Raw genomic sequence first — 19532 nt, forward strand, 5'->3', positions numbered from 1 at the left:
ATATAGTTGAACTGAGACAAACATGCATGACCTTGAGTGTATGAGATGATTCTATTTATGATGTTATTGTAAACCATGAAAGAATTTACTTACAAGGCAGAAGGAGTTGAATAAATATAAAATTATATGAACTTATAATATTTTATCTAATCATAGAAACCACTGTAACGTAGATATTGCGTTCAACTTAAATGATCCTATGTATTAATAGTGAAAAATATTACTGTGTTTAAAAGGGTGTAGTTATCAACCTTGCAGACCAAGTTGCATGAATCCAATTTTTTATTAACTTTTGTAGAACCAGTTTTTCAGTTATAATATTATGTTTTAACTATGATCATTATCAAATTTTTTTGTCTTCAGTCATTTTACTGGTTTGATGCAGCTCTCCAAGATTCTCTACCTAGTGCTAGTCGTTTCATTTCAGTATACCTCCTACATCCTACATCCCTAACAATTTGTTTTACATATTCCAAACGTTGCCTGCCTGCACAATTTTTTCCTTCTACCTGTCACTCCAATATTAAAGCAATTATTCCAGGATGCCTTAATATGTGGCCTATAAGTCAGTCTCTTCTTTTAATTATATTTTTCCAAATGCTTCTTTCTTCATCAATTTGCCACAACACCTCTTCATTTGTCACTTTATCCACCCATTTGATTTTTAACATTCTCCTATAGCATCGCATTTCAAAAGCTTCTAATCTTTTCTTATGAGGGACTCTGATCGTCCAAGTTTCACTTCAATATAAAGCTACGCTCCTAACATATACTTTCAAAAATCTTTTCCTGACGTTTAAATTAATTTTTGTTGTAAACAAATTATATTTCTGACTAAAGGCTCATTTCACCTATGCTATTCGGCATTTTATATCGCTCCTGCTTCGTCCATCTTTAGTAATTCTACTTCCCAAATAACAAAATACTTCTACCTCCATAATCTTTTCTCTTCCTATTTTTACATTCAGTGGTCCACCTTCATTATTTCTACTACACTTCATTACTTTCGTTTTATTTTTGTTTATTTTCATGCGGTAGTTCTTGCATAGGACTTCACTCATGTCATTCATTGTTCCTTCTAAATCTTTTTTACTCTCAGCTAGAATTACTATATCATCAGCAAATCGTAGCATCTTTATCTTTTCACCTTTTACTGTTACTCTGGATCTAAATTGTTCTTTAACATCGTTAACTGCTAGTTCTTTGTAAAAATTAAAAAGTAATGTGGATACGGAACATTCTTGTCGGACTCCCTTTCTTATTACGGCTTCTTTCTTATGTTCTTCAATTATTACTGTTGCTATTTGGTTTCTGTAAATGTTAGCGATCATTCTTCTATCTCTGTATTTGAACCCTATTATCAAATAGCAACACATAAATTTCAAATAATACATGTATATAATATTTTTTTTTGGAATGGATAGCTCTTATGGTGGATACAGATAAAGTAAAACTGCAATATATTGATTGAAATTAAAAAATTAATGATTAAATATAACTCTAATTTTAAAAGGTAAATTTTTTATTCTTTGTTGTTTTGCTTAACGAAGTGATAAAATGGTAATTTCTAATAAATATTTGCTTTTATCGTTAAAAGATTTTATTTGAAAGTAAACATAAATCAAGACTTTTAATTTGTCCTATACTTATACAAAATCACAAATAATTAAAAGATTTTAGGCTAAAGTAGTAGTAACAAATCCATAGTATTTCATGCAAAATAGCAAATAGTGCACTCACTGTGCAAGGGAAATGTAGTTTTGGTTATCCCTTTTGGATCGCTCACTACTATCAATAAAATATAAGAGGCTATATCATACTAATTTCCCCATTTTCTGAACAGCCAGAAAACAGAAACTCTGAATTTTGATTTATTTTAGTTATAATAATGCCAAATCACTTAAAAATGAATTGTAGAAGTTAAAAGGGTTGTAATAATACCATTTCCATCTGGCACAGCTTTTTTCTTAGGGAGTATTGTGTAAAATTATAAAGCTAGAATCTTTGTTAATGACCCCTGAATATTTATAAAAGTGTTCAAACACAATCTAATGAACAAGTGGACTAAAAAAAAATAATTAATTGTTCAACCACCATAAAATGGTAGGAGTGGGAAGAATTCCATTTAGATTCACACCAACTGCTAAGAGAGTTTATTTTTAAATTTCACTATCAGAGAAGGTTTTCTATTATTTGACCAACTTACAAACAGAAAAACAAACAGCCAAAGTTCACATGCATGCTCTAGTCTATCAGTATGTACTTTGAAAAGAAGGCTCACATTAGTTCTTATTTCTAGTTTTTTTTTTTTTAAATATAAATCTGTTATGTGGTAGAAAGCATAAATAATACATTAATTTTATTATAACTTAATAAATATCTTAAATGTTTTTTTTTTCTTAATTGAATGTTCAGCCAAAGGATTTTAGTTAGACAACATACTTAAAATAATAATCATCAACTATATACAAAGTTAAATAAGGTGGAATTGTGTTTAGGTAGTTAAATACTAAATAATTCCTACCAAAAAAAACTTTTTGTTTTTTTCATAAATTTGATTTATACTATTTTAATTGATACTAACTATAAATTGTTTGAATTACTTTAATAACTATTTTAAGTTGCCAATAAACAGTTAAATCACAATATATATATATATATATTTTACATTTTTTTTTTTTTAATTATTTGTAACATGAAGGTTACAAATAATAATAATAATACACTGTACTCATAATTTTTTCTTTAATTTATTCTTTTCTTAAATCATACATTAGCACATTTTTTTTAATATAAAAATTATGAAATCATAATACTTTTTTTATACAAGCACCTCAAATATTTGAACTTGCATAAAATATATCAAATTTTATTGCACATTTTTGAAGTGATTTCTTTTAAAAGTATGGCAATAGACAACAAAGGTTTTAATAAAACCTACAAGTATATATGCAAGTAAATTAAATGTGATGTTATGTGAAAATCATTAAGTCATTTTACAAAATTCCCAAGTTTTTACATAAGTAACTACACACACACGCGTGTGAGCGAGCAAGCGCACACACATACACACACACACACACACACACACACACACACACACACACACACACACACACACACACACACACCTTATACCAATAAGTAAATGAATACATGAATGCAGTTTTATACCTATCAGAAGTAAACAGTAAACTATAATGTATGACAAGAATTCTCAAACAATGACGCATGTGCATTAAAGTAAAGATTTCCTGAGACAGGGAAATTTAATTAATGAATTTTTAATTAGTTTTTTTTTAATTAGTGAATTTAATTTATTTAGTGTAATACCCAAAAAGAAGTCATCTATCATCTAATTTTTATTGATTTTTTTATTTTGGAGAGGTAAATTTATTTTAAGATATAGTAAATGGTGTAGCCAAATTCAAATGAAAACCCAAAAGTTGTATTTATTTTAAATTTTACCTATTTACTTAAATTAATAATTATTTAATAACAGGCATTCCTCAGAAGTTTTAACTGAATGTAGACATAACTAACTGCCTAATGTTTTGTGAACTAGTATTATATAAATTTTTAAAAAAATTATCTGATTATATTGTCCATTATTTATAAAGTAACAACCCATAACAAACAGTACTTGGAGAAAAAAACAGCAAAAATTGTTTAAAAAGTATTAATAAACTTTAAAAAAATTATCCCCTGCTGAATGGAAGCAGTATATACAAAGCATTATTTTTCCCCTACAGAAAGGATTACATTAAGCTATTGGATTGTGCTATTTTCCCAGTTCTTCTTATAACTCTGACACATATAAAGTACCTTTATATAGAAAGAGGAGAAGGGATTTTCTTTGCCTAGGGAGTCCTTTCTCCTGACTGGTAAATCAAAATGCTTTCTCTGAAAGTAATTATGTTTGCTAAAAGCCAGTCCCTATGTTAAACAGAATAAATATATCACTCATAGGGCTGAATATCAACTACATTTTTGTGGTTTTGGCATGTTAATGCTCAAGGAAAAAGTAAAACAACTTCCTTTTCATTTTTCCTGTTAAACTGGCATAAGGTATTTTTTATTCTCAAGGATGACTATGTCATTTTTGGAAGTCTTGTTGACTGATATCAGATCACCAACAACTGATACAGTTATGGCACTGAACATAAAAAAAAATAGAATTTATTAAGCAGAATGTAAGAAATATTTACTGAAATAACTTCTATAAATGTTTTTGAAGAAGTAAAAATAGAAGGTAGAATGTACTTCATGCAATAACATGAAATACATTCTACATCTTTTACTTACTAAAAGTCCTTATTTTTTCTGAAGGGTCTGGCTGCATGGTTTATACTTCAATTGGAAACTTAAATACACCAAGATTTTAAGGATGAAAGTGTTCCTTTAGGAAGCCTGAACTTGTTCAAAGATGGCTCTTTATTTTCTGGAGTAAGAGCAGTTGTGTTTCGGCATATAAAGAAATAGGTTTTAGGTGGGCAACAAAGAATAATTCATCACTAATATGCTGTTCCATTCTAAAAAAAAAAATAAAAAAGCCCCAATCTTCCAGAAGGTTTTGGGCATAGAGGAACACTGCACTCACTGCCCAGAGATGGACTTAATGTTATTCACTGGACTATTTTGTCTTGTACACCATTCAATAATTATCTTACATTCCTTCTTCCCCGAGTTAGATTCTGTGGATTTAACTTTAGTTCCCATTTTCATGCTAAAAATTAAAAACTAGCAGATCTAATGTATCCTTATTGCAAACTGGTCAATAATTTCTTGAGCACCTTACAGAAATACAATAAAAAAATTGTTATAATATGATATAAGTGTGATACAATTAGCAGTTGGTTTTGTCTGAATTGAGGATAATCAGTCATGAGATTACCATAAATTTTACTCCAAGAAAAACTGGTAAAGCTGATACACAATCTAAAAGTGGATTTGGATTCAATCGAGTAAAAGTTTTCATAATTTTGTAAATATATTTTTATAAGAAGGCTGTACATCAAAAATTGATGAAAGGAAATTTATACGATTAAAATGATAATTAATTTTCACATCCTGCATCAAGAATCAAATTTGGTAATTTATTGTTCAGTATATAGTTTTAGTAGATCTGTATTATAAATACCAATTAAATGTTTGGTATGTGCAATGTACATTACCTTGATTTAACAGTCAACATATGAGTAAATATAACTACTTAACTGACTCCAAACAATAGTAGAAAATAATTATTAGTTCATTAAATGATTTGTATTGAACGCCTACTTTAAAATCCAGTATTTAATCATTTCAAAATATGTAGAAAAAACCAAAAGATTTTTATTAGAGATGTGATATCTCAATAACATAAACAAGTTTAATACATAGGAGGTCTGTAAAGAAAGTAATGAGACTGGTTCAGAAAAACTTTTTATTTACAATCCAATTCTACGTAGACTCTTATCACCTTCGAAATAATTCCATTGGGAAGACACACAACACTTCAAATGGTTTTCCCAATCTTAATGGCAATATTAGAACTCAGAAACGGAAATATCCTTCAGATGGTCGGTTATATTTTTTTAATGTTTTCTATTGTTCCAAAATGGTATCCTTTGAGGTGTTTTTTTAAAGTTGGGAACAGGAAAACGTCACAGGGACTCAAGTCAGGTGAATAAGGTGGTTTAGGAACTACAGAATGTTTTTCTTTGCCAAAAACTCATTAATTGAGAGTGCAGAGTGACAAGGTGCATTGTCATGATGCACCATCCAATTTTCTTTGATGTCTGGTCTCATGCGGGCAACTCTTTTCCACAGTCTTTCAAGAATTTCTCAGTAAATATATTGATTTATAGTCTGTCCTGTAGGCAAAAACTTCTTCTGGACAATACCATTACTATCGAAGAAACAAATCAGCATGGTTTTGGTTTTTGATTTGCTCATTTTTGCTTTTTTGGAACGTGGTGAGTTTCAAGTGTGCCACTCCTTGCTCTGCTGTTTTGTTTCTGGGTCCTACTCAAATATCCAAGATTCATCACCAGTTCTCGTAATAACATTTTTTAGAAAATCATGATCAGTTTCAATTTGCCCTAGAAGATCACAGCACACTTCCACCCCATTCTTTTTCTGTTCAACAGTGAGGTTTTTTGAGACCAATTTGCACAGACATTTTTCATGTCCAATTTGTTTGTTAAAATTTGATGGACTGTGGTACGGTTCAAATTCAGTTGTTCTGTAATCATTCTGACAGTTAATCACCAGTCGTACCATATCAAGTCAGTCTCTGATTCGCTCAACATTGTCATCACTTTTTGATGTTAACAGTCTTCCAGAGCATGGATCGTCTGTAACTGATTCCCAGCCATCTGAAAATGCTTACAACCACGTAAAAACTTGGGCTTGTGACAGAACACCACCTCCATATGTCCTTTTCATTTTTGAAAAATTTTCAGTAGCATTATCACCTAGTTTAACACAAAACTTGATTGCACAACGTTGCTCATAATTAGTATCACTCATTTTTGTAATGCACAACAAAAACTCGTTTCACAAAAATTTTGTTTACATCTCACGTGGCAACAGTGGCACGTGAATAAAAATATTAATACCTAATATAAATCAGCGGTTCATATAACCAAATGTTTAATTAACTTTACAGTGTTGCCACTTTGGCTGTCAAAAAAACTAGTCTCGTTACTTTATTTAGACCTCATATAAGAAGAGGGTAACTTTTAATCCTGTATAATAGATTTAAGGTAAACGAGTCTTCTTGTTGTACAAAAGTTTACGTTAAATAACTGAAATTTACATTTTATAGATTAAATGTCTTTTGTGTAATGTATATTTGTATAATAATAAGGAATAACAAAAATAAAAACGTTCACAAAAAGGAATAGTGATGGTGAAAATAACTTGTGAAAATCACTAAATAATACTTTTTAATTATATTTTTTATAAAAAAAATTTATATGAATTACGATGAAATTAGTGACAATAGTGATGTGTTAATTGTATATACGAAAATAAAATTTAAAAAAGTAGAGTGAGGGACGGACGTCACAGCGCATCATGGGATGTGTCCAATCATACTTCAAACGTGGTTCGTACCAAAATACTACAAGTATCTCTGTGTGTGTTAATCGTTAATGCGAGTCTCTTAACACAATGCATGTGTGTCTACTACATAAACTTTATTAACAGGTAATAACCCTGCAAAGTAAAATAAATAAAAAGCACAAAAATATACAAAGATTTTCTATAAAAAGAAAAGTGTCCTAACATTAAATTTGCCTGAAATTTTTAAGAAATATCATGAAGAATAATACTTCATTTTTAAAAAATTCTTCATAATTATAGATAATTGCCAGATTTATTTTTCTTATATTTCTTATTCAAACAAAACAACCTTTCATGAAAAGATAATAATCAATTATATCACATTTAATAAATGTACCAATAAAATGTTTTGATGTTTTTAAAACTGCTCTCAAAACACAGCAAAGATCTTTATGACTGCAAGCTAACATTCTAAATTTTAAGTAATATTACCAATGTAAATAAACAGTAAAAATATTATTTAATAACATACACTAAATATTATTTAACAAATCAGAAAATTGTAACAAAAAATACCAAAATGTAAATATAAAAATTTTACAAATCAAATAGTATAGTATAAAAGATTGGGCTTTCATTTTATCTTAAGCTTTATACTTTTTTACAATTGTAGGCTTTATCATGTTTTATAATGTCAGTACAAAATAGAACTTCTTAAATGTCAACCATCTTTTTTCTTTACTCTATTTGCAGTTTATATTTAACTTCTTTATCTCTTCAAAACTGTACAAGTACTATTTTTCTGACATAACTTCAAGATGTCTCTCAATTTTTCTTCATACTTTGAATGAACCTAACTTTTTATGATTTTTATACAAAGTTAAATATAACAAAGCCCATTTCATAACTTTTAGTCAACAATTTCTAACGACAATCTTTTCATGTGAAAAAAATGTTACATTTTTCTTAAATCTACTAAAAACAGTATAAAAGTTGAAACTATGTTAAAAAATATATTTTTTAACATATGATATATATATATATTTAATATGATATTTTCATATCAAGCAGACAATATAAATATTTTTTTTTTTTTTTCTATAAATAACTTATAAAACAAAATTTACTTAAGTTACTTTGTAAAACATACATCGGCCACTGATTTTTTTTTTTTTTTTTTTATTTACATACTGATACCACTATAGTTATTAAATAAACTGGAAATTTTTGAAAATTGTTTAAAGTCAGATTTATTAGAAATATTTTTCTAATCTAAAATTAATTAACATAATATTATTACTAACATATTTCAGATCACTACTTTAGAACATTTATTGTTTATATAAACATTTACAAGATATTTTTATCTATTTATATTTATCATATTGTATATTTATCAAATTACTTTATTACAATGTCAAATAATATAAATTCATTAAATTATGCCCAATTTATTGGTAATATACCTGTAGAATGCAACTTCTTGGTAATATATCCACTTTTTTTTTTGAGAACTGATTACAGTAATATATTCATATGCAAAACTTTCCAGCTGCAGTAATGTATTACAATAAAGGAGAAATTAGAATATGATAATAATACAACAATTAAATACACTTTTTAAATGAGATAAATTTAAAAAACTTAAAAATCTTCTTTCAATTAGCTTTCATTATATGTTAAGTTTCTATAGAAATTCCTGTTGGATGTTGTAGTATTGCTAGATACGGCACAGAAGTTCAAATCAGATTTTGAAAGATCATTGTTTATGATGTGTACAAAAAGTGTGTATGATTAAAATTGTATGTTCATTTAGACTGTTATTTTTATATGTGTAATTTTTCTAACATCAAGTTTTCATTTTATTATTGTTTGTGTGTAATTTTTATGTGTATTGTTTGTGCTTGTATTGTTTGTTTCAATGAGGTAATTTGTGAGAATGGATTCAGTGATGGAATGAAATATTCTATATGTCTTTTATTATTATTGTGAAAGCTATATCCTGTTTGTCCTATGTAGAAGCTATTACAGTCCAATAAATCAAGTTTGTATACCTCAGGTAACAGAACTTGTTGAATTATATGTGTTTTTAGTTTAATAATGTATACTTTCTTCTATTTATTGTTGTGTATGTAATATTGAAGTCAGTTTTTTTTTAAATTTGTATATAAACTCATTGTGTGTCTGATTAATCTTAACAAAGAGCAAAAGCTAGCTCAACCAGAATTAAAGTTCTTTACTATTTTCCCTGTTTAAAAAGGTCACTGAAATTGATTTCAAAAAAGTCTTCAATCTTTAAAATACATTAGAATTCAAACAGTTAAATACAAATGCTCTCCTCATGTACTTCTACTACTGTCTATTACTTCCCACTCTGTAGTAGAAAACAAAGCTCAAAATAAATTGGTACAGAAGGACAGTTACAAGCTTTGTTCACTATCAAATAATAATAATTATTATTAGTCAATCAGTAATTCTATGAACGTGGGAAAAATAAAAATACATAATACTGCTGCAAGTAATGGTTGAGATATAAGTTCAAAAATCTTTAGCCACCCTTTAACTGTGTGATACTATTAAAAGCAAAATTTTATTTTGCTTAATTCATTTTAACCGCCTAGCTTTTAAATTTATTAAATATAAATATCAAAAGAGTAATTATAAGAACATTAAGAGTAAATGCATCAACTGTTGTCTCATCAATACCATTAATATACCCACCCTCATTTTACAAACTCAATTTTAGGAATATTTTTATGCGTATTTAATGGGTAAATGCTAAAGACAGTTAGTACAAGTAAGTCATAGTCACCTTCTGAAGGTTAAGAGCAAATACTAGAATAATAATGACTAGATAATAAATACTAGAATAATAATTATTAATTATTATCACCTATCAACACATTAATTAATCATATATAAGTTATTCTAAATTATAAACAAACACCTTTTTTAAAATATTTAATTCTTTATATTTAATTACCTTTTGAAATCTGTTTGTGCTTTTATATGTTTCCATACGTGTAAATATTGTACAATACTTCTATGTAAATAAAAATATAATTTAATTTATTTATTAATTTAATATTAATTAATTTTAATGTTAAATTTAATAATAATGTTAATAATTAATTTAATGTTAAATAAGTATTGGAGATTTTTTTACAAAATTTGATTTCTAGATCAATTAAAAAAAACTGATAAACTAATAAACATCAAGGTTTCCTGCCTTCAGGAAAATTCCTGAAGGCAATGGTATATTTATTATATTTTATTCATAATTTTTACTTATTTTTAAATTCAATTTCCTTTCAAATCAAATTAAGAGGTCTTTGCTATGGTAATAAATTAGTTACATAAGTACTGAAGTTACATAACATCGAATATAATGATAAAATTGAATAGTAATCCTTCATTATTTGCATCATTTACTCCTAGTATGTTTGATAGGATGATGTCATGAAGTGCGTCCAGCTGTAAAACTTCTACCAAGTACCTTAATTTAAAATCAGAAAACTGAAAAATTTTGCTTGAAAGCAAAAATGTATCTACACTCAATATTACTCACCCAAAATAATTTTTTGTGTGTCTCCATATATAAATTAACTAAGCCTCGAAAACTAGGTCAATCATAAGCTTCATTATTCCTCAGTATGACTCAATAATACCTCAATTTATATTCACACCTCATTTAAAAGTCTTTCTGCATTCTCTTCCAAATTATCAGTCTTTTACTTATATATGAAATTTACTTAATTAAATATATATATATATATATATACGTTAATATTGATATATATACGTTGATATATGTATATATATATATATACATATATCTTATGATTTATATCATTATAAAATTCAAAAATAGTTACTACTATATATTTTTGCAATTTAATATTTTATTTCATAACAATTGTTTCAGTAATCTGTAAGAATATTTTTGTACTAGGAGAACTCATTATTCTTTCTCAATTTTTCTCTATTTTATTGACTGAAACTTTTCTATTACTTCAACCATACTTTTATGCAAATGAATCCGTAAAATTATTAAATAAATTTATTTTGATCAATCAAACTTCAAATACATTGGACAAATATTTAAATTTACTTTATGGGTATATATTACTAATAAGATAAGCAGTTTCTAAAAATAATAATTAACAAAAAAAAAATAATAATAAATTTTCTTTTAATTTTACAACTACAACCAATATATTTAATTAGACATCCCATACACATATTTATATAAAAATAGAGTGAATTATCATCATACATTACATTTTTTTCTAAAAAAATAACTAATTAGTTTTTTCTATATAAAGTTTAAATAAAAACAGTTGTATTATTTTAGTGAATTAGGTCTTATCAACAAAAAAATCACACTATTAAGTATTCAACCCTTACATTTAAAAGTCTAATAAATAAAAAACTAAACACCACAGAACATATATAAAAAGGGTCATTTTTAGATTTTTAAACAAGTCACTGGCAGCTGCAAATGCTTTTTAAAATTTACTAGGGATGAAAACTTGTGTTAATATATTAATAAAATAATTAATTGGGTTTAATTTATTTTCTTCTATCTAGATATCTGTAATATCTGTAATAGTTTTTATGATTTTTTTTTGTGTTTGTGAATTTAGAATGATGTAAATATATGTATGTAGTACTAATTTGTATACTCATATACAAAATTATTACTTTATGTGTTTGTATTTATTTATGTAATTATATTTAAATTGCATGTTTTTCTTTCTGTTTTTTTTTTTTGGTTTTCCATAGGGGAGGAAAAAGCTCTGCTAGCTGCCACCAGGCCTGCTCTGACGGCAGTGCAAGGCTCTCACTCACTAAAAACCAATCCCTATGGCATGTACTCAGCCCCCGCATGATCACCCGGGCTCTCTTCTATCTGATTTGAAATGACCCTGTGGCGTACCCTGGGGACGATTAACGAATGGCTACTTCAGGAAGCCCCCGTTGCCCAGCCCCAGAGTCTCGCCCTACAATCATTTGTCTTCAGACTCTGTGCCTCGGTTCATCTGTTAATACATATTCTGTCAAATTCTCTCCTCATGTGCCTTTCCACGATCATGGTGGAGACTACCGTCAGCTTAGCAGACTAATGCTTAGCTTGCTGCTAAGCATTACTCTTATTATATAAATTGCATGTTTAAAAATAATTATTTTTACTATAAAGCAATAATGTTTATTTTTTTTAATACATTCATTTAATAAGGAAGTAATTTTTAATAGAATGCTAAAGTGAATGTACCTAAGTTTAAATATGATGTAAGAAAATGCTGAAAATTACAACAGTGGATTATATCTAAAATTACAATTTTTAAAAAAATCATGGGAAAAATATTTAGGACAAATTTTACAAAAAGATTTTTATGGAAATTTGATTGACCCTCACCCTATAAGACAACCAGATTTACTCAGATATGTAGGATATGTAAAGATGTGAAAATATATATACTATCTAACACACACACATATGCACACACACGCACACACACACACACACACACACACACACACACACACACACACACACACACACACACACACACACACACACACACACACACACACACATATATATATATATATATATATATATATATATATATATATATATATACACTAGCAGACTCCATAGCTTTACCCACGCTATATGGTTACTTGCATTTCCCATTGCAGTCGGATGTTTAACTGGTCATTTCCCGCCTAGCCAGGGGTTTCTGCCTCCTGGACCCCTCAGTGTTCATTAAACTCGTGCTTGTGAGAATAATAGTAATAATAAATAAAAATTAAAGCCTGTTCAATTTATAAAAACTATCAGTACATTGTAATTTCTTCAGAGCAACAGTTTGGTCAGTACAGGACCCTAAACTTTGAGTAATCTGAGAATGTGGGTTTCAAAACAGCCAGCTCCATCTTAAAAATATTAGTTATAACTGGTTACCCATACTTCGTACAGGTAAAAATATATTTTACCTCGTTCTTATTGTTGTTACACAACAAACACCACTAGGAAGTGATTGTACTTCATTTCTCTTCTTTCTTTTTAATTACTTTTATTTCATGTTTTTTAGCCAAGTAACCGAACACAGATGTAGCCAGTTGCGTTGTATATACAGTAAAAGTAGCTGTGTTGGTTGAGTCATTGTGCCATACACTGTCGCATCTCTTAAAAAACTGAAATTAAAAACCCTGAAAATGGTTTTTAGGTATTTATTTGAGGTATTTATCAGATAATCTAGAGCCTCAATCTAATGAATATCTCATTTAGTATAGTTGGAAATGGGGAAAATTTGCAAGCATTGTGCAAATTTTGTTTTACCTTTTTTCATCCCTTTCAAAGTTGAATTTCTAAAAATCTAGTCATTTGTTTTTAGATATTTATATGAAAATTACATACACCAGATTTTTGATCAAGTTGATATCATTTGTTAACCGATAAATTTAAAAGCATAGCCAGGTTTAAATAAAATTAATAATCCACTTTAACCCTTTAAACTCATAATTTCAAAAATTTAGAAATTAGTTTTTAGATAATCATATGAAGATTACACACACCAAAAGTCAAGAAGATTTCTTCATTTGTTACAGAGAAATTAAAATAATAGTAAATTTCATTTTTACCCCATTTTAACCATTTAAAACGGAATTTCAAATAACGTTTTCTTTGTGTACACTTACACCTTAAGAATGTGTATACAAATTTTCATCAATTTATCTTCAGTAGTTTTGCTGGGCATTGATGAATCAGTCTATCAGTCAGTCAGGACATGTTCTTTTATATGTATGTTAAAATTGATGTAGTTATAAATGTTACAAAGAAAAAAATTAGATTTAAATTAATATTCTGACATAAAAATTATCGATAAATTATACAAAATTATTATATAAAAGATTGAATGAATTATTTAAGTCTACACCATGTATCAGACATGATGCAGTACAGTACAGCAGTTATTGACAAACAATGACTAAATAATTTACTACCATCCACTCCTAAAGAAGTGGCACGCATTGAACTAAATGTAACAGACAATGGAGAGCAAAGATGACAAAGACAGGACTAGATTATTTCAATAGTTTCATTGTTAGCATATAGTTCTGTGAACCCATGTAACGCCCTGCTTACAGCTTCACATGGAACTTTACAGATGCAGTTATAGACTTTTAATTTTATTTTAATACTTTTATTAATTTTTATGACAAATGAAGCTGCATAGAGACAAATGTCTTTTTAGTACAATGTAACCGATATTATAAATTTTGGTTAAAAAAATATTATTCTATAAAATCACGATTTGGAAAATAACAAATTGAAAATTTTTTTTTTTTTCATTGTTTAAATCTGATAAAATGGATATCACAAAACCAGATTACTGACTAACACCATTTTATACACTGCTATGGCAATCACCTGATACAAAATAAAGCAAGCTCTCATATCAGCACAGTGTCTGATGTAGTACATAATGAATGGCCTATTCTATTTTTGTCAAAAGTAAATCATTTACAAAAAAATGTTTTGGCTCAACAATATTACAATTTCTTATTTATTGAAACTATAACTTTTATAAGTAATAAACATTGCTAAACCAATAATTTTTCATTATTTATTTTTATTAAAAACTTTATTTGTTAAATTTTTTTTTTACACATCTGTAGTTTCCTCCCCCCTGGAAATGGACACACAATTAAAAAGCACACAATAAACTCCAGTCCAGGGGGTACCTGTGCCTCAAACTATCTTGGAAGGACTTAAGGCCCCGCCCCGGCAGCCAGGACTTGTTTTTTGCATGCCATGCCTCAAACGAGAAGTTCCCAAAAGGGACTCCCCACCAGGACACCAGTCTTAATGCATCGCCTCTAGTGGGGAACCCCAAAGGGATCCCCCACCAGGACTATGGTCTTACATTTCTCCCAGTGGCATCTCAAAGGAATCACCACCCAATCACTGAAAGTGGAAGACCGAAGCCTTCCACCGCTCCCAGGTGGAGCTGTTCCTCAAAGATACCATAACATTACTGTGAAGCAGATGGACCCAGCTTACATCCTCAACCTCCGAGCACATGACCATACAATTTTCAGGATGTGCATCGAAGCTCCTGCTTACAATCTTTACGTTTATGGCCACCCTTACCATACATAAAAAAAGGCCACTTCTATCTGCACCATTACAGAACTTCGTCCTGTAGCCTGGACTCCAGCATCTAAAACAGAGTTCGTCGGAGGCACGCCACGTCACCCGACAGGCCACCCACCCAATGCAAATACGCCCATCAGACAGCAGTTTGTCCGCAAAGAGTGACGGCCCTGCTAATGTTACTACTTACGTCGAGCCGTAAGCCGACCGCATTGATAAAACATTTATAGTAACACAACAGTTATTTTACGAATCTGCAGGATGAGAAACTCATCCTGCGTCGTGAAAGCATCCACGTCCTTAACAAGGATGGGGACTCTCCTTCCAAACAGGGCCGTAATAGCACCCTTCACTTTTTCGGCGATATCTCTGCTCAACTGTTCGGTCGAATCATCATCGTCTCACACCCGGAGGTGAAAATCCTTCCCCTGGCCCTTCCGTACGGAGAGGACCCCGATTTCACCCGGCGACACTGCACCCTTCACGGAGCGGAGGAGATCGGCATAGGATCTCCGCTCCCCCTTGACCACCACCACGGTGGTCGGTGACCCCACCAATTGTTTCTTGCTTTGCGGCATCAATGTTGAAGACGGACGCAACAAATGAACAAAATGACGCTTCCCTACCCGCCTACACGCATACTCAACGGTGCGCCTTAAATTTTGTCCGATCTGCCCAGGTGGCCCATAGAAACAGACCGGTCGTCTCCGTCCATCATTCAGCACATGGGGAATTGATTTGCAGATGACAGAGGCCATCCCACGATCCCCAACCGTCTAATCGATTACTAAAACGTAATCCATCCTTCGTAGTCCATCGTGAAACATGATGCGTGTATCTTACACGCATCATGTCTGCCAGATAGATCACGGGTAGTCGAGTGATCTCGACTATCGAGTGATCGAGTGATCAAGGACCTAACCCACCCTCATTCTACCGGCACGAACCAGGTCCCGAATCCACGGAGCCCTCTGGAACATCATAACGTTTTGAGGGTTGTCGACCCCCAACCGCCATATCAATAATCCAAACGGATCCAATACCTTCTTCCAATTCTGTAGCATCTTCTATCAGGGCTAAGATTGGAAGACGTCTTCAGGCCACCCTCTCAAAACCAACCGTTTGAGGTTTGCGTCGGTGGCCCCATCATCGACCACCCGCTTTAGATCCTCATCCGTCCAGACCATGTTCTGCCGCAGGCCCCCGTCCGGTGTCTGTGGGGTCACATCCGTGATGATAAAGTAAGTCTGTGTGGCCTTATCTACCATGTCCAGTGGTGCAGGCCGCCTTGGCTGAGGCCTCAAAGTTGTATCATCAAGTACGTCTTTGAACATTTCTACCATACGGGCAATACCTTCTACATAGCGGAAGCACTCCTTTATTTCCAGCTTAGTGGTCGCGTTTTGGAGGACAAGTAAGCTCAGTTCTTTGACATACCGGAGTAAAACTCCAGTGTTAAACGCCAAACATTTCTTCCGTTTCCGAAGGTCCACACTTGCACACTTTCCAGTGTGCAAGTTCAATGAAGTACCAAACTTCATTGGTAGGGACGGAAAATCTCGCTCAAAGGGCCCAACTACCCGAGGCACCCACAGATGCCAGAGGCCAGAACCGGTGAGTCGACAGTCCTCTGCCGTCGCCGAGCCGACGCTTTTCCCCTCTTCTCTCTTCGCCTAGTTACCAGCCGATCTGGACATCGAATCTCTTCTACTACCGTTAGGCTTTCACAGCCACTTCTTTCGGAGAGGACTTCCCGCATCTGGGCACGAAAAGCACCCCTCCTGGAGGACCGTCGTCCCACTACCGGAAAAAATCCCTCCTCATCAGGTTCAAATCGCACCCTCTGACCGTTCTGGGTCGGTCATGATTCCAAGCAAATTAAGAGAAACCAAAAATATAAATGAAAATCAACGGTAATTAATTGAAAAAGTAATTAATTCGATACACGTCGATGTAAACGAGTAAACAAATCAAACAGCTGGGTAACTAGGTAAATAAGCCCTAGTTACCGTCTAATAAAAATTAATTTCTAAATACTTATTATTATAAAATAACACGACGAAAACTGAAAACTTACTTCAAAAACACGTAATGTAAAATAACAGAACAAAACGTACAACTAAATAAACGTTCTACAAAATTCAGTTTAATCTTAACTAAACGTGTCGCAAAACAAAAAACTAAAACTCAACAAAGAACGCAAAAAAGTAAAAACATCACTAAACAACTAAAAACGAACAACAAAACGAAAAAGTAACAGAACTATTAACGAAAACCGCAGTAAAAACGAATTCTCGGAACAACCCCAGTCATAATTTGTTTAAATTTTATAAACCTTTATCTCACCAATATTTTTAATCCCATACTTTAAATCAGGATCACTGAATTATTAATTATAATCAAAAGGCACACAATTACAGATCCAAAATTTGAATGAAATTGGTTCTGTAATTTTATCTCTAGATAAATCTAATCCAAAAGATAGATATGGATACATTAAATGTCACTATTAAAGAAGTTTATTTTTTAAACGTAAGATCTTAAGACCTTAACGTATTATGTAAACACATTTACATATTAAAAATTTTAATTAATTAAAATATTAAATTATTTAACTTTGAAATGCAGTATATTCTCTTATTACACATAATTTTAAAAGCATATATACAGAAAGAAAAGGAAGTAAAAATAGTAGTATGAAAATTAAATATACTTTTGTCATAGAAAAAAAGACAATAGTAATAATAATGCCTATCAGTTGGATGTTTGTCAACAAATAACATATATCCCCATATTTACACATGTGTGATAGTGCTTTCTAAAAACACATATTCACAAACGTGTACGCTTGAATGTAGATATCTATTTTATTACTTCCATTAAAAGATTACAACCGATTTTGTAACTCATGATAAGTAAACTTAGTTTATTTGCATTTTAAGGAACAAAGAGTATATTTACAAGATAAAATAATTTTAAAAAGACATAACATTCAAGAATACTAAACACTTGTTAAAAATGAATGTATAATAAGTATTTACTGTTAGTATTTTACAGTTACCCTTCTTCAAATAAGCAGATTTTTCCGAAAATACTGTATATTACAGAATTAAAATGATAATACATGAAAAACAAACAAAATGTTTATTATAAAACATCAACAGTTTATATTTTTTAAATTCTAAAAAAATAAATTAATAATAGGATATGTTGGATCATAACCACAATAATTGTAGGCAACAGTACACAAATTGCATGTTTCTACCAATAATATTGAATTCATTCTCAAGAATAACAAAATTCCATGCAAGGCAAACTAAGGAAAGCGAAGAGTGAAGCTTATTGCCTTCTTTCCTGTACCAAATATTTTTTCCACAATCAACTTGTCAAATCTACCAGAATACAGTTAATATTTTATTTTACAAGTGACACCTTTACTTGTAGAGTTCATTACAAGGACTGACTGCACTAAGAAAGACTATAATATATTGTGAAATTCAGAAAATTAGTGTTCCTCTTTCTGATATAAAACATTATTTTATAAAAACTGCCGTAACTCGGTAAATAAAAAACTATAGTATATTTTTAATGTTTGGATGTTTAAATACAAAATTTATAATAAATATCATATGAAAATTTCCAAATTTTTTCCACCATTACATTTTAATAAGTATTATTATACATAATCTAAACTTCAGTTAGGTATAACAGGAAAATTTATGTAGAATGATAAAATTATGTATCATGCAAAATGTATTATGAGAAATGCTTTCACGATATTATTACAAATTTATATGCACAGCAACCAGTGTTAGAAAAAAACATTAACTTAACTCATTCATTACCATAGTATAAAATTACTTATCACAAATTCAGCTCTTAATTTATGTAGTAAACATGTAATAATCATAATAAAAAAATAAAATTAAGCAAAAGTTTTAATTATGGTATTTAACAATTTTGACAATAACCTGCCTAGTTTTATCATTATTCAATGATGCTGTGGAATATTTTTACATAATTTATTTATTTATACATTGAAATAGCTGCAGGCTAACATCCAGTTACAGTTATCTTTTTTTATGTAGGGATCAATGGAGGCTCATATATAGATAGACACTGCGAAAATGGAGTGTCTATATGTGAGCCGCCACTAATTTTACAACAGCAGCTCCAGTAATTTTAGCTACAAGCTGCCACTGCAGACAAGAAAAGTAAATCAGAAGTTTTAATTATTGTATAAATAAATCCATTACAGTAAAAAACAATGAATTAATCAATCAATGAAGCTTATTCTGAAATAGAAGTTCAATGG

The 19532-nt window shown here is 30.2% G+C and overlaps 1 protein-coding gene across 6 annotated transcripts in view; it reads left to right on the forward strand.

Annotated features, from left to right (window-relative positions):
• Positions 1–19532, forward strand: part of LOC142325328 (uncharacterized) — a 185758-nt gene that overhangs the window by 38923 nt on the left and 127303 nt on the right. For 5 of the 6 annotated variants that reach the window (XM_075366940.1, XM_075366942.1, XM_075366941.1 and 2 more), the window contains exon 2: positions 6812–7093. In XM_075366940.1, the coding sequence (XP_075223055.1) occupies positions 7063–7093 (31 nt within the window). In that variant the 5' untranslated portion in view covers positions 6812–7062. The remainder of the gene's footprint in view (positions 1–6811; positions 7094–19532) is intronic. The other variant, XM_075366939.1, reaches the window with a different exon arrangement.

This window comes from Lycorma delicatula, chromosome 5 (assembly GCF_047948215.1).
Source record: "Lycorma delicatula isolate Av1 chromosome 5, ASM4794821v1, whole genome shotgun sequence".
Taxonomy (NCBI): Eukaryota; Metazoa; Arthropoda; class Insecta; order Hemiptera; family Fulgoridae; genus Lycorma; species Lycorma delicatula.